The sequence below is a fragment of the Ammospiza caudacuta genome, chromosome 30 (genome assembly GCF_027887145.1).
Source record: "Ammospiza caudacuta isolate bAmmCau1 chromosome 30, bAmmCau1.pri, whole genome shotgun sequence".
NCBI lineage: Eukaryota > Metazoa > Chordata > Aves > Passeriformes > Passerellidae > Ammospiza > Ammospiza caudacuta.
Genome location: NC_080622.1, coordinates 5,121,204 through 5,133,214, shown reverse-complemented (window position 1 = coordinate 5,133,214; position 12,011 = coordinate 5,121,204). Strand labels below are relative to the sequence as shown.

Here is a 12,011-nt window from a genome sequence, read left to right as displayed (position 1 = left end):
GCATTAGAGAGGATTTACCTCTTCCTTCACTGGGACTCTCTCAAAGAAATTATCTTGATCCATGTCAAGGAACAGCAAATCTTATTTTTTATGGGTAATTTCAATATTCTTTCTTGTATTGGACTGGATCTGTCAGATGGCTGTAAGTAATAAATTGAAATCAAAATTAGTCCATGGTACCTGTGAATGCTGCTTTTATTTTCACAAAACAAGACTTAATTTTTATGGGTAAAAAAACACTTATTTGAGAATATTTTCACTAAAAAAAACACAGAATTGTTTAGGTTGGAAAAGACCTCTGATATCATTCAAGCTGGATCCCCACCTGGTCACCAAGCCCAACATCCAGGAGTTCCTTGGACATCTCAAGGGATGAGAATTCCAAAACTTCCTGAGCCCCTTCCAAGGTCTGACTGCCCTTTCCAGGAGGAAATTCCCATGTCCAACCTGAACATCCCCTGCTGCATCTCCAAATCTCTCCCCTGGCATGTTCTCCTCTCTCTCCTTGCTTCATCCTCCCTGTCTCCTTTCCTCTCATCCAGCTCCTGGAACAACTTTCCAAAATGCCGATGCTTTTCCCTCCGTTTCTCTTCTGATCTTTGCTTCCACCCACAGCCACCAAGAGGTGCTTGGGTATAAATCATGAGCCCAGCCGAACACCTGAGCTGTGACTGCCAAATTTCACCTGATCCTCTCAGCCTGGCTGTGCCAGGCAGGGAGCAGCCTAATTAACTGTTGTGTCAGACAAGTGCTCAGCCCAAGATAATGCCCCAGAAGAAAGCCATTAACACTTAGGGAGCAATGATTACACAGCTTTAATTTGGGCTGGATGCCTGCTCAGAGTGAGCTCATGTCTGATTGCAAAACCCAGCAAAGGGCTGACCTTTCTCTCAGTGTCTACTCAGGAGTTATGGGGTGGAGGGAGTTCACCCCATTCGTTACTCAAGGATCCCGAAAAACCTCTAATTATTCATCTCCGTTCCTGACATTGGCACATGTTTTGGGAGCCCTGATAACAGGAAGCTGAGTGGCGCTGAGCAGGAGAGAATCAGAGTTTCAGACTGGAAAAACGGGGTGGCTGAACTGCTGGGAGCAGCAGTAACAGAGTGACCATCATGGGACAGGGCAGAGCTGGGTAACTGCTGACTGTGGGGAAAGGAGGTGGTGCAATGGCAAGGAAACTTTCCTGTGACACCTTCCAGGAGCCACCTCAGCATCCCAGGAACCAGGAAAACTCCTACAACATCATTGAGTCCAATCTAGGACTGATCTCCATATTGTTAACCAGCCCAGGGCACTGAAGATCTCATGCAGCAGAACCATCTAAGACAACATTGGTTTCAGTGACCATATTCCAAGCAGAGTCTCAGACCTCTCAATGGTTAAAATAATTTAATCACAGTGCATAAATAGAATTGCAGCACCAGATGGCGCCTCCAAGGAAGGACAAACAAAGGTCACATTGGGAATTTGTACCCTCAAAGCCTGGAGACATCAGTTCCTGCTGTGACCATGAGTGTGCCAGAGGTCCCTGTGACCTTTACATGCTCTGGAGTGAGTACACTGAAAACATGAAGTACCCAAGAGTCATCGTAACATAAGCAGAATCTGTAAAACCAAGGGAAAGAGCACACCCAATTTCCCTTTCACTGGAAACATGCCCCTGCCTGTCTGACAGACAGAGGGAATCCAGGAAAATAGATTGGAATTAATCCTGAGTGAAACAAGGGGTAGAATATGAAGTGATATGAACAAAGCGGAAATTACCTGAACTCTCAATGAGAAAAAAACTGTATGATGCCACGTGGTGAAAAACGGAGGAATCAGAATCAACCCTCAAGGTGATGAGGGAACAAAATTCCAGAAAAATACACAGAGAGGCAGGAATTGGATGCAGGAAAACTTTATTGTACCAAGAAGGGCAGGAAAGGCAGGAAGGGGCATAGTGGGCAGGCCAGAGGAAGGCCAGGTGTCACGGGCTGCAGGAGGCCAGGGCAGCTTGTGCAGAGCTCAAGTTCTCCATGCTGGGCTGAGGTGGCACCAGGGCCTTTGGGGCTGTTGCTGGTGGCTCTAGCAGGGCCCGCAGGTGTTCCAGAGCTTCTTGCTGTAGCGGGGCAGGGCACAAGGGCTGCAGGCGGGAGCAGCGTAGGCTCTGCCAAAGGTGCAGAGGCCCCCCGAGGCCTGGGTGGCACCGGCGCCATAGAGGCCGCCCAGCCCCAGGGAGCCGCCAAAGGCCGGTGCTCCGGAGGAGCCCACCACGGCCTGCTGGGGGAAGGAGCTGAGGATGGGGCCGGGGAAGGTGACCACCACGGGCGGGGGCTGGATGAAGGCAGACGAGTCGGGGCACTGGCGGGCGCACAGCTCGTTGCAGCTCTCAGCAATGGGCTGGGGCACAGCCACGCTGGTCCTGGGCACTGGGCACAGCTCAGCGCTGCTCCTGGGTGGGCACAGGTCGTAGCAGGACATCTTGGAGTGGGATGCGAGGGTGCTCTGCAAGAGAGGGCAGCCATGGCAGGAGAGCAGCCCAGGGCAGCAGCGCCCGAGCCACAGGGGCTGGGGCTGGAGCAGGGAGCCACCAGCAGAAGTGCTGGCACACTTACCCTTGTTCCCAAGGAGGAGAAGGTGGCCAGGGCACTGCTTGATCCACTCTGGCCCAGGCAGGGCTTTTATAGCAACCATGGGGATTGCTCAGCTCCAGCCTGGCCAATCTGCACAGGGGACACTCCCTGCTGCTGCTGCTGCTGTTCCTGCTGCTGACACCAGGGCTGTGCAGCCCCTGCCCCTCCCTGAGTCAGCATCCCCCAGGTGCCAGCCCAGCACATCCCGCTGCCCAAGTGATCTTGTCCTTCCTGCCACGTCAGATCCTTGATAGCCAGGATGGCACCAAGGGCTCCAGGATCACATTTAATGGTCCAAAGGGGTGGGGCCGGTATGGAATCAGCCTGGCCCAGATGGACATCTCTGCTCTTTGGCCTAAGATGATCAGGCCTGACAGGAGAAGTCTTTGTTCCCAGTCTCATGGAAGCCCCTGGGTAATGACTGCTGGAAGATGGCGTGTGGTTCTGCTGGGATCTGCTGTGATGAAGAGATGTTCTCCATCTTGAGAGCTTCTGCCATTCCTGACCCACACACTCCAGTCCCAGACACGTGTCCCTCTAACCTAAGTGCCATCCCGGCTATCAAGTATGTGACGTGTCAGGGAGGACATGATCACCTGGGCAGCGGGATGTGCTGGGCTGGCACCTGGGGGATGCTGACTCAGGGAGGGGCAGGGGCCGCACAGCCCTGGTGTCAGCAGCAGCAGCAGCAGCAGCAGCAGCAGCAGCAGGGAGTGTCCCCTGTGCAGATTGGCCAGGATGGAGCTGAGCAATCCCAGGGCTGCTATAAAAGCCCTGCCTGGGCCAGAATGGAGCAAGCAGTGCCCTGGCCACCTTCTCCTCCTCGGGAACAAGGGTAAGTGTGCCAGCACTTCTGCTGGTGGCTCCCTGCTCCAGCCCTGGCCACTGTGGCTCAGGCGCTGCTGCTCTGGGCTGCTCTCCTGCCATGGCTGCCCTCTCTTGCAGAGCACCCTCGCATCCCACTCCAAGATGTCCTGCTACGACCTGTGCCCACCCAGGAGCAGCGCTGAGCTGTGCCCAGTGCCCAGGACCAGCGTGGCTGTGCCCCAGCCCATCGCTGAGAGCTGCAACGAGCTGTGCGCCCGCCAGTGCCCCGACTCGTCTGCCTTCATCCAGCCCCCGCCCGTGGTGGTCACCTTCCCCGGCCCCATCCTCAGCTCCTTCCCCCAGCAGGCCGTGGTGGGCTCCTCCGGAGCACCGGCCTTTGGCGGCTCCCTGGGGCTGGGCGGCCTCTATGGCGCCGGTGCCACCCAGGCCTCGGGGGGCCTCTGCACCTTTGGCAGAGCCTACGCTGCTCCCGCCTGCAGCCCTTGTGCCCTGCCCCGCTACAGCAAGAAGCTCTGGGACACCTGCGGGCCCTGCTAGAGCCACCAGCAACAGCCCCAAAGGCCCTGGCACCGCCTCAGCCCAGCATGGAGAAATTGAGCTCTGCACAAGCTGCCCTGGCCTCCTGCAGCCCGTGACACCTGGCCTTCCTCTGGCCGTCCCACTATGCCCCTTCCTGCCTTTCCTGCCCTTCTTGGTACAATAAAATTTTCCTGCATCCAATTCCTGTCTCTTTGCCTCTTTTCCTAAATCATTTAAGTCTGAGGACAGGAGGAGTTCCAAGAGTGGGAGGGGAAATGTTGTTGGGGATTGTCAGGTCAATGGAAGACTGAAAGGGAAGGTGACGGACATGAGGAATGGGTAGAGAGGACAGCAATGTGGGCAAGAAAATGGGACTGAAATGGAGTCACAATCAGAAGATATCTAATGTTGGGAAGAAGCTTGGTTAGAAAAAGGAGGAGAAGGAGGAGAAGGAGGAGAAGGAGGAGAAGGAGGAGAAGGAGGAGAAGGAGGAGAAGGAGGAGAAGGAGGAGAAGGAGGAGAAGGGGAAGGTGAAGTGGGATGGAGGGAAGAAGAAGAAAGAGGAGAAGGAGGATAAGAAGAGGAAAGAGAATGAAAAGAAGAAAGACAAGAGGAAGTAGAAGAAGGAGAAGAAGAAAGAGAAGACGGGAAACCAGGATTTGGACAAATATAAAGATGAGAGAGTAAGACGTAGCAGGGAGAGGAGAAGGATTCGATGACAATGAAATTTAATGTACAGGGAAGAGTAATGGTGAAGTCTCTCTTTGACTTCAGTGGCAGATCCTTTAGCAGAGCCATGGTTGCACAGAGGGGCAGGTGTTCTGGTAGCCTTTGCCCTGGAATGGCTCCAAGCTCTGTCACCAACCCCACCACTCGCCAACACAACTGCACGTGTGTAAGAGCTCCTGGTCCCAAGGCCAGCAAGTTGGAGGATCTATCTGTCTTCAGGCAGAATGCCCAGAATGCCTTGTCCTTGCGCTTGTCCTTCTCCTTCTCCTTCACCTTCTCCTTCTCCTTCATCTTTTCCTCCCCCTTCTCCTTCTTCTCCTTCTCCTCCTACTCCTCCCTCTAATTCTTTTCCTGTGTCTTATTCTCCTTCTCCTAGTTCTCTCTCTCCTAAGACCTCTGGCTCCCAAAATTCTCCTTCGTGTCCTTCCACTTCCATTCTGACTTCAATTTCATCTACACTTCAACCTCTGCGACCCACCGCATCTTCGGTTTAACCTTCCCCTTGCTCTTAGGTTTTCCATTCCCAGTGGCGAACCCAGCATCACCAATTCCCCTCCCACGCTTGGAACAGCCCCAGTCCAAGGGATCTTCATGACTCCAGAAAAGGAGGCAAAGAAACAGGAATTGGATGCAGGAAAACTTTATTGTGCCAAGAAGGGCAGGAGTGGCAGGGAGAAGAAGGGTGGTCAGGCCGGAGGCAGGCCGGGTGTCACTTGCTGCAAGAGGCCAGGGCAGCTTGTGCAGAGCTCAAGGTGTCCATGCTGGGCTGAGGCGGTGCCAGGGCCTTTGGGGCTGTGGCTGGTGGCTCTAGCAGGGCCCACAGGTGTCCCAGAGCTTCTTGCTGTAGCGGGGCAGGGCGCAAGGGCTGCAGGCGGGAGCAGCGTAGGCTCTGCCAAAGGTGCAGAGGCCCCCCGAGGCCTGGGTGGCACCGGCGCCATAGAGGCCGCCCAGCCCCAGGGAGCCGCCAAAGGCCGGTGCTCCGGAGGAGCCCACCACGGCCTGCTGGGGGAAGGAGCTGAGGATGGGGCCGGGGAAGGTGACCACCACGGGCGGGGGCTGGATGAAGGCAGACGAGTCGGGGCACTGGCGGGCGCACAGCTCGTTGCAGCTCTCAGCGATGGGCTGGGGCACAGCCACGCTGGTCCTGGGCACTGGGCACAGCTCAGCGCTGCTCCTGGGTGGGCACAGGTCATAGCAGGACATCTTGGAGTGGGATGCGAGGGTGTTCTGCAAGAGAGGGCAGCCATGGCAGGAGAGCAGCCCAAGGCAGCAGCGCCCGAGCCACAGCAGCCAGGGCTGGAGCATGGAGCCACCAGCAGAAACACTGACCCACTTACCCTTGTTCCCGAGGAGGAGAAGGTGGCCAGGGCACTGCTTGCTCCACTCTGGCCGAGGCAGGGCTTTTATAGCAGCCCCGGCATTGCTCATCTCCAGTCTGGCCAATCTGCACAGGGGACACTCCCTGCTGCTGCTGCTGCTGCTGACACTGGGGCTGTGTGCCCCCTGCCCCTCCCTGAGTCAGCGCCCCCAGGTGCCAGCCCAGCACATGCCACTGCCCAAGTGATCTTGTCCTTCCTGCCACGTCATTTCCTTGAGAGCTGAGATCGCACCCAGGGCTTCAGGAAAAGTTAATGGTCCAAAGGGTCGGGCAGGGCTGGAATCAGCCTGGGCCAGATGGACATCTCTGCTCTTTGCTCTATGAAGATCAGGCCTGACAGGAGAAATTCGTAATCTCAGCATTGTGGAACCCCTTGGTACTGAATGCAAAAAAATGGAATCTGGTTCTGGTGGGCTCCCCTGTGATAACCTGATCGCTTCCGTGGTGAAGATAGCTGCAAATCCTGTCCCTGATGCTCCCGGGACGGCACGGATGGCACCCAGGAAAGGGCTCCAGGAACACTTTTAATGGTCCAAATGGGTGGGACAGGGCTGTAATCAGCCTGAGCCAGATAGACATCTCTGCTCTTTGCCCTATGAATATCAGACCTAACATGAGAAGTCTTTGTTCCCAGTCTCATGGAAGACCCTGGGTAAATAGTACTAGAAGATAGGATGTTGGTGTTGCTGGAACCCATTCCTGGGTGCCATCCCTGCTATCAGGGATCTGACGTGGCAGGAAGGACAAGATCCTTGGGCAGCGGGATGTGCTGGGCTGGCACCTGGGGGATGCTGACTCAGGGAGGGGCAGGGGCTGCACAGCCCCAGTGTCAGCAGCAGCAGCAGCAGCAGCAGGGAGTGTCCCCTGTGCAGATTGGCCAGGATGGAGCTGAGCAATGCCATGGCTGCTATAAAAGCCCTGCCTGGGCCAGAGTGGATCAAGCAGTGCCCTGGCCACCTTCTCCTCCTCGGGAACAAGGGTAAGTGTGCCAGCGCTTCTGCTGGCTCCCTGCTCCAGCCCCGGCCCCTGTGGCTCGGGCGCTGCTGCCCTGGGCTGCTCTCCTGCCATGGCTGCCCTCTCTTGCAGAGCACCCTCGCATCCCACTCCAAGATGTCCTGCTACGACCTGTGCCCACCCAGGAGCAGCGCTGAGCTGTGCCCAGTGCCCAGGACCAGCGTGGCTGTGCCCCAGCCCATCGCTGAGAGCTGCAACGAGCTGTGCGCCCGCCAGTGCCCCGACTCGTCTGCCTTCATCCAGCCCCCGCCCGTGGTGGTCACCTTCCCCGGCCCCATCCTCAGCTCCTTCCCCCAGCAGGCCGTGGTGGGCTCCTCCGGAGCACCGGCCTTTGGCGGCTCCCTGGGGCTGGGCGGCCTCTATGGCGCCGGTGCCACCCAGGCCTCGGGGGGCCTCTGCACCTTTGGCAGAGCCTACGCTGCTCCCGCCTGCAGCCCTTGTGCCCTGCCCCGCTACAGCAAGAAGCTCTGGGACACCTGCGGGCCCTGCTAGTTCCAACACCCAGCAGCCCCTAGACTGCCTCAGCCTCCCTCCTCCTCCTTGTTCACGTCATCTGCCCCTCTCCCCCTCCTTGCTCCTGACTGTGCCCGCATTCCCAATTCCTGCATGATCCCTCCGGGCTCTTGCTCCTCTTGGCAGCAGCCCCTGCTATAGCCCAGCCTGGAAGAGCAGCTCCCAGGACGCGTGTGGAGAGATCCAGCCTGTGCCTAGTGTGTCTTTCTCCCGTCTGTTCTTTGCTGTACTTGAAATAAAACAATCCTGCATCCAACTGCAGCTTCTCTGTTGTTACTGTCAGGTTCAGGGTAGAGGGCAGAACTTTTCTGGCCCGCCCGTGGGCACGGCAAGCCCAGCCAAGGCAATCTCTCACTACCGTATTTGCCAGGCAGATCTGTCTTTGGGCAGATCCCTCAGCCCTGGCAGCTCTCAGCACACACAGCAACAAAGCTTCAAGAACATTTCAGAAGGCCGTCAACTCCTGTTTGTAGAAGTTTAAGTCCATGGAACTTTATGTACTTCCAATCAATCGCTGGAAGAGCAGCATTTTTCTGAGTGACAGGGAGCCATGTAGACGCAAAGACTGCCCTGGTGCCAGCCCCTTGTTTTTTCGTGGCCCTGGGGAGCAACTTGGGGCTGATACCAAATGAAGTGCCTACTGGTCCTTATGGCTTCTACTTTAAATTCCGTTGCATTTTTGTCTTTGTCTTCTCTTTTGCCCTCGTCTTCGCCTTTGTCCTTGTCATTGTCTTTCTCTTCTTGTCTTTGTCTTGGTCTTAGTCTTTGTCTGTGCCATTGTCTTTGTATTTATCATTGCAATTTTCTTTGTCTTTGACTTTCTTTTTCTTGTTCTCTGTCTCTTTCTCCTTGTGTTTTTCTGTTTACAATTGTCTTTTTGTATTTCTTTCTATGTTTATCTTTCAGTTTCTATTTCATTATTCTTACTGCTTCTCATCTTCTTATACATATATTTCCTTCTTATTCTTGTCCATTTTCTCATGTCCATTTCCATCTCCGTCTTCTTCACTGTCTTCTTCTCTTTCACCACCTCCTAAGCTGAACCTTTCCCAATGGTCTCCATCTTCTACTTCTAGGACAGCTTGAATTTCATTTCCATGCCCATATCAATATGCAATGTTCTATTCCCACTTCTGTTTAACATTCCCAGTCCCCTTCCATTTTCCATTCCCGTTGGCCATGCCAGCAGCATTATTTCCCTTCACAAGGTTGGAATGCCCCCATCCCCAGGGGGATTCATGACTCCAGAAAAGGAGGCAAAGAAACAGAAATTGGATGCAGGAAAACTTTATTGTGCCAAGAAGGCCAGGAGTGGCAGAGAGAGGGAGGTTGGGCAGGCCGCAGGCAGGCCGGCTGTCATGGGCTGCAGGAGGCCAGGGCAGCTTGTGCGGAGCTCAAGATGTCCCTGCTGGGCTGAGGCGGTGCGAGGCCTTTGGGGCTGTTGCTGGTGGCTCTAGCAGGGCCCGCAGGTGTCCCAGAGCTTCTTGCTGTAGCGGGGCAGGGCACAAGGGCTGCAGGCGGGAGCAGCGTAGGCTCTGCCAAAGGTGCAGAGGCCCCCCGAGGCCTGGGTGGCACCGGCGCCATAGAGGCCGCCCAGCCCCAGGGAGCCGCCAAAGGCCGGTGCTCCGGAGGAGCCCACCACGGCCTGCTGGGGGAAGGAGCTGAGGATGGGGCCGGGGAAGGTGACCACCACGGGCGGGGGCTGGATGAAGGCAGACGAGTCGGGGCACTGGCGGGCGCACAGCTCGTTGCAGCTCTCAGCAATGGGCTGGGGCACAGCCACGCTGGTCCTGGGCACTGGGCACAGCTCAGCGCTGCTCCTGGGTGGGCACAGGTCGTAGCAGGACATCTTGGAGTGGGATGCGAGGGTGCTCTGCAAGAGAGGGCAGCCATGGCAGGAGAGCAGCCCAGGGCAGCAGCCCCTGAGCCACAGGGGCTGGGGCTGGAGCAGGGAGCCACCAGCAGAAGCGCTGGCACACTTACCCTTGTTCCCGAGGAGGAGAAGGTGGTCAGGGCACTGCTTGTTCCTCTCTGGCCCAGGCAGGGCTTTTATAGCAGCCCTGGCATTGCTCAGCTCCATCCTGGCCAATCTGCACAGGGGACACTCCCTGCTGCTGCTGCTGCTGCTGCTGACACCAGGGCTGTGTGCCCCCTGCCCCTCCCTGCGTCAGCATCCCCCCAGGTGCCAGCCCAGCACATCTTGCTGCCCAAGTGATCATGTCCTTCCTGCCATGTCATTTACTTGAGAGCTGAGATCGCACCCAGGGCTTCAGGAAAACTTAATGGTCCAAAGTGTGGGGCAGGGCTGGAATCAGCCTGGGCCAGATGGACATCTCTGCGCTTTGCTCTATGAAGATCAGGCCTGACAGGAGAAATTTGTAATCTCAGCATTGTGGAACCCTTTGGTACTGATTGCAAAAAAATGGGATATGGTTCTGGTGGGCTCCCCTGTGATAACCTGATCGCTTCCGTGGTGAAGACAGCTCAAATCCTGCCCCTGATGCTCACGGGACGGCACGGATGGCACCCAGGAAAGGGCTCCAGGAACAATTTTAATGGTCCAAATGGGTGGGAGAGGGCTGTAATCAGCCTGAGCCAGATAGACATCTCTGCTCTTTGCCCTATGAATATCAGACCTAACAGGAGAAGTCTTTGTTCCCAGTCTCATGGAAGACCCTGGGTAAATAGTACTAGAAGATGGGATGTGGGTGTTGCTGGAACTCATTCCTCTGTGCCATCCCTGCTATCAAGGATCTGACGTGGCAGGAAGGACAAGATCCTTGGGCAGCAGGATGTGCTGGGCTGGCACCTGGGGGATGCTGACTCAGGGAGGGGCAGGGGCCACACAGCCCCTGTGTCAGCAGCAGCAGCAGCAGCAGGAACAGCAGGGAGTGTCCCCTGTGCAGATTGGCCAGGCTGGAGCTGAGCAATCCCCATGGCTGCTATAAAAGCCCTGCCTGGGCCAGAGTGGATCAAGCAGTGCCCTGGCCACCTTCTCCTCCTCGGGAACAAGGGTAAGTGTGCCAGAGCTTCTGCTGGTGGCTCCCTGCTCCAGCCCTGGCCGCTGTGGCTCAGGGGCTGCTGCCCTGGGCTGCTCTCCTGCCATGGCTGCCCTCTCTTGCAGAGCACCCTCACATCCCACTCCAAGATGTCCTGCTACGACCTGTGCCCACCCAGGAGCAGCGCTGAGCTGTGCCCAGTGCCCAGGACCAGCGTGGCTGTGCCCCAGCCCATCGCTGAGAGCTGCAACGAGCTGTGCGCCCGCCAGTGCCCCGACTCGTCTGCCTTCATCCAGCCCCCGCCCGTGGTGGTCACCTTCCCCGGCCCCATCCTCAGCTCCTTCCCCCAGCAGGCCGTGGTGGGCTCCTCCGGAGCACCGGCCTTTGGCGGCTCCCTGGGGCTGGGCGGCCTCTATGGCGCCGGTGCCACCCAGGCCTCGGGGGGCCTCTGCACCTTTGGCAGAGCCTACGCTGCTCCCGCCTGCAGCCCTTGCGCCCTGCCCCGCTACAGCAAGAAGCTCTGGAACACCTGCTGGCCATGCTAGGTCCATCACCCCAGCAGCCCCTAGACTGCCTCAGCCTCCCTCCTCCTCCTTGTTCACGTCATCTGCCCCTCTCCCCCTCCTTGCTCCTGACTGTGCCCACATTCCCAATTCCTGCATGATCCCTCCGGGCTCTTGCTCCTCTTGGCAGCAGCCCCTGCTATAGCCCAGCCTGGAAGAGCAGCTCCCAGGACGCGTGTGGAGAGATCCAGCCTGTGCCTAGTGTGTCTTTCTCCCGTCTGTTCTTTGCTGTACCTGAAATAAAACAATCCTGCATCCAACTGCAGCTTCTCTGTTGTTACTGTCAGGGTTCAGGGTAGAGGGCAGAACTTTTCTGGCCCGCCCGTGGGCACGGCAAGCCCAGCCAAGGCAATCTCTCACTACCGTATTTGCCAGGCAGATCTGTCTTTGGGCAGATCCCTCAGCCCTGGCAGCTCTCAGCACACACAGCAACAAAGCTTCAAGAACATTTCAGAAGGCCGTCAACTCCTGTTTGTAGAAGTTTAAGTCCATGGAACTTTATGTACTTCCAATCAATCGCTGGAAGAGCAGCATTTTTCTGAGTGACAGGGAGCCATGTAGACGCAAAGACTGCCCTGGTGCCAGCCCCTTGTTTTTTCGTGGCCCTGGGGAGCAACTTGGGGCTGATACCAAATGAAGTGCCTACTGGTCCTTATGGCTTCTACTTTAAATTCCGTTGCATTTTTGTCTTTGTCTTTGTCTTCTCTTTTGCCCTCGTCTTCGCCTTTGTCCTTGTCATTGTCTTTCTCTTCTTGTCTTTGTCTTGGTCTTAGTCTTTGTCTGTGCCATTGTCTTTGTATTTATCATTGCAATTTTCTTTGTCTTTGACTTTCTTTTTCTTGTTCTCTGT

General features: G+C 56.4%; 6 protein-coding genes across 6 annotated transcripts; 3 read left to right on the top strand and 3 right to left on the bottom strand.

The window, feature by feature from the left end:
- Window positions 1-2,070: 2,070 nt before the first annotated feature.
- On the bottom strand, window positions 2,071-2,510 carry LOC131569493 (scale keratin-like). Its single transcript, XM_058821703.1, is given in 2 exon segments — window positions 2,071-2,469; window positions 2,472-2,510. Coding segments are annotated over 2 exon segments (438 nt in total).
- An 846-nt stretch (window positions 2,511-3,356) lies between these two features.
- On the top strand, window positions 3,357-4,029 carry LOC131569491 (scale keratin-like). Its single transcript, XM_058821702.1, is given in 3 exon segments — window positions 3,357-3,451; window positions 3,546-3,582; window positions 3,585-4,029. Coding segments are annotated over 3 exon segments (531 nt in total). The 3' UTR covers window positions 3,984-4,029.
- Window positions 4,030-5,501: 1,472 nt separating this feature from the next.
- LOC131569490 (scale keratin-like) lies at window positions 5,502-6,122 on the bottom strand. The gene is given in 3 exon segments (XM_058821701.1): window positions 5,502-5,900; window positions 5,903-5,939; window positions 6,034-6,122. Coding segments are annotated over 3 exon segments (525 nt in total).
- An 832-nt stretch (window positions 6,123-6,954) lies between these two features.
- Window positions 6,955-7,578, top strand: LOC131569489 (scale keratin-like). Its single transcript, XM_058821700.1, is given in 3 exon segments — window positions 6,955-7,049; window positions 7,141-7,177; window positions 7,180-7,578. Coding segments are annotated over 3 exon segments (531 nt in total).
- Window positions 7,579-9,052: 1,474 nt separating this feature from the next.
- On the bottom strand, window positions 9,053-9,679 carry LOC131569488 (scale keratin-like). The gene is given in 3 exon segments (XM_058821699.1): window positions 9,053-9,451; window positions 9,454-9,490; window positions 9,585-9,679. Coding segments are annotated over 3 exon segments (531 nt in total).
- A 1,024-nt stretch (window positions 9,680-10,703) lies between these two features.
- On the top strand, window positions 10,704-11,143 carry LOC131569487 (scale keratin-like). The gene is given in 2 exon segments (XM_058821698.1): window positions 10,704-10,742; window positions 10,745-11,143. Coding segments are annotated over 2 exon segments (438 nt in total).
- Window positions 11,144-12,011: the final 868 nt, after the last annotated feature.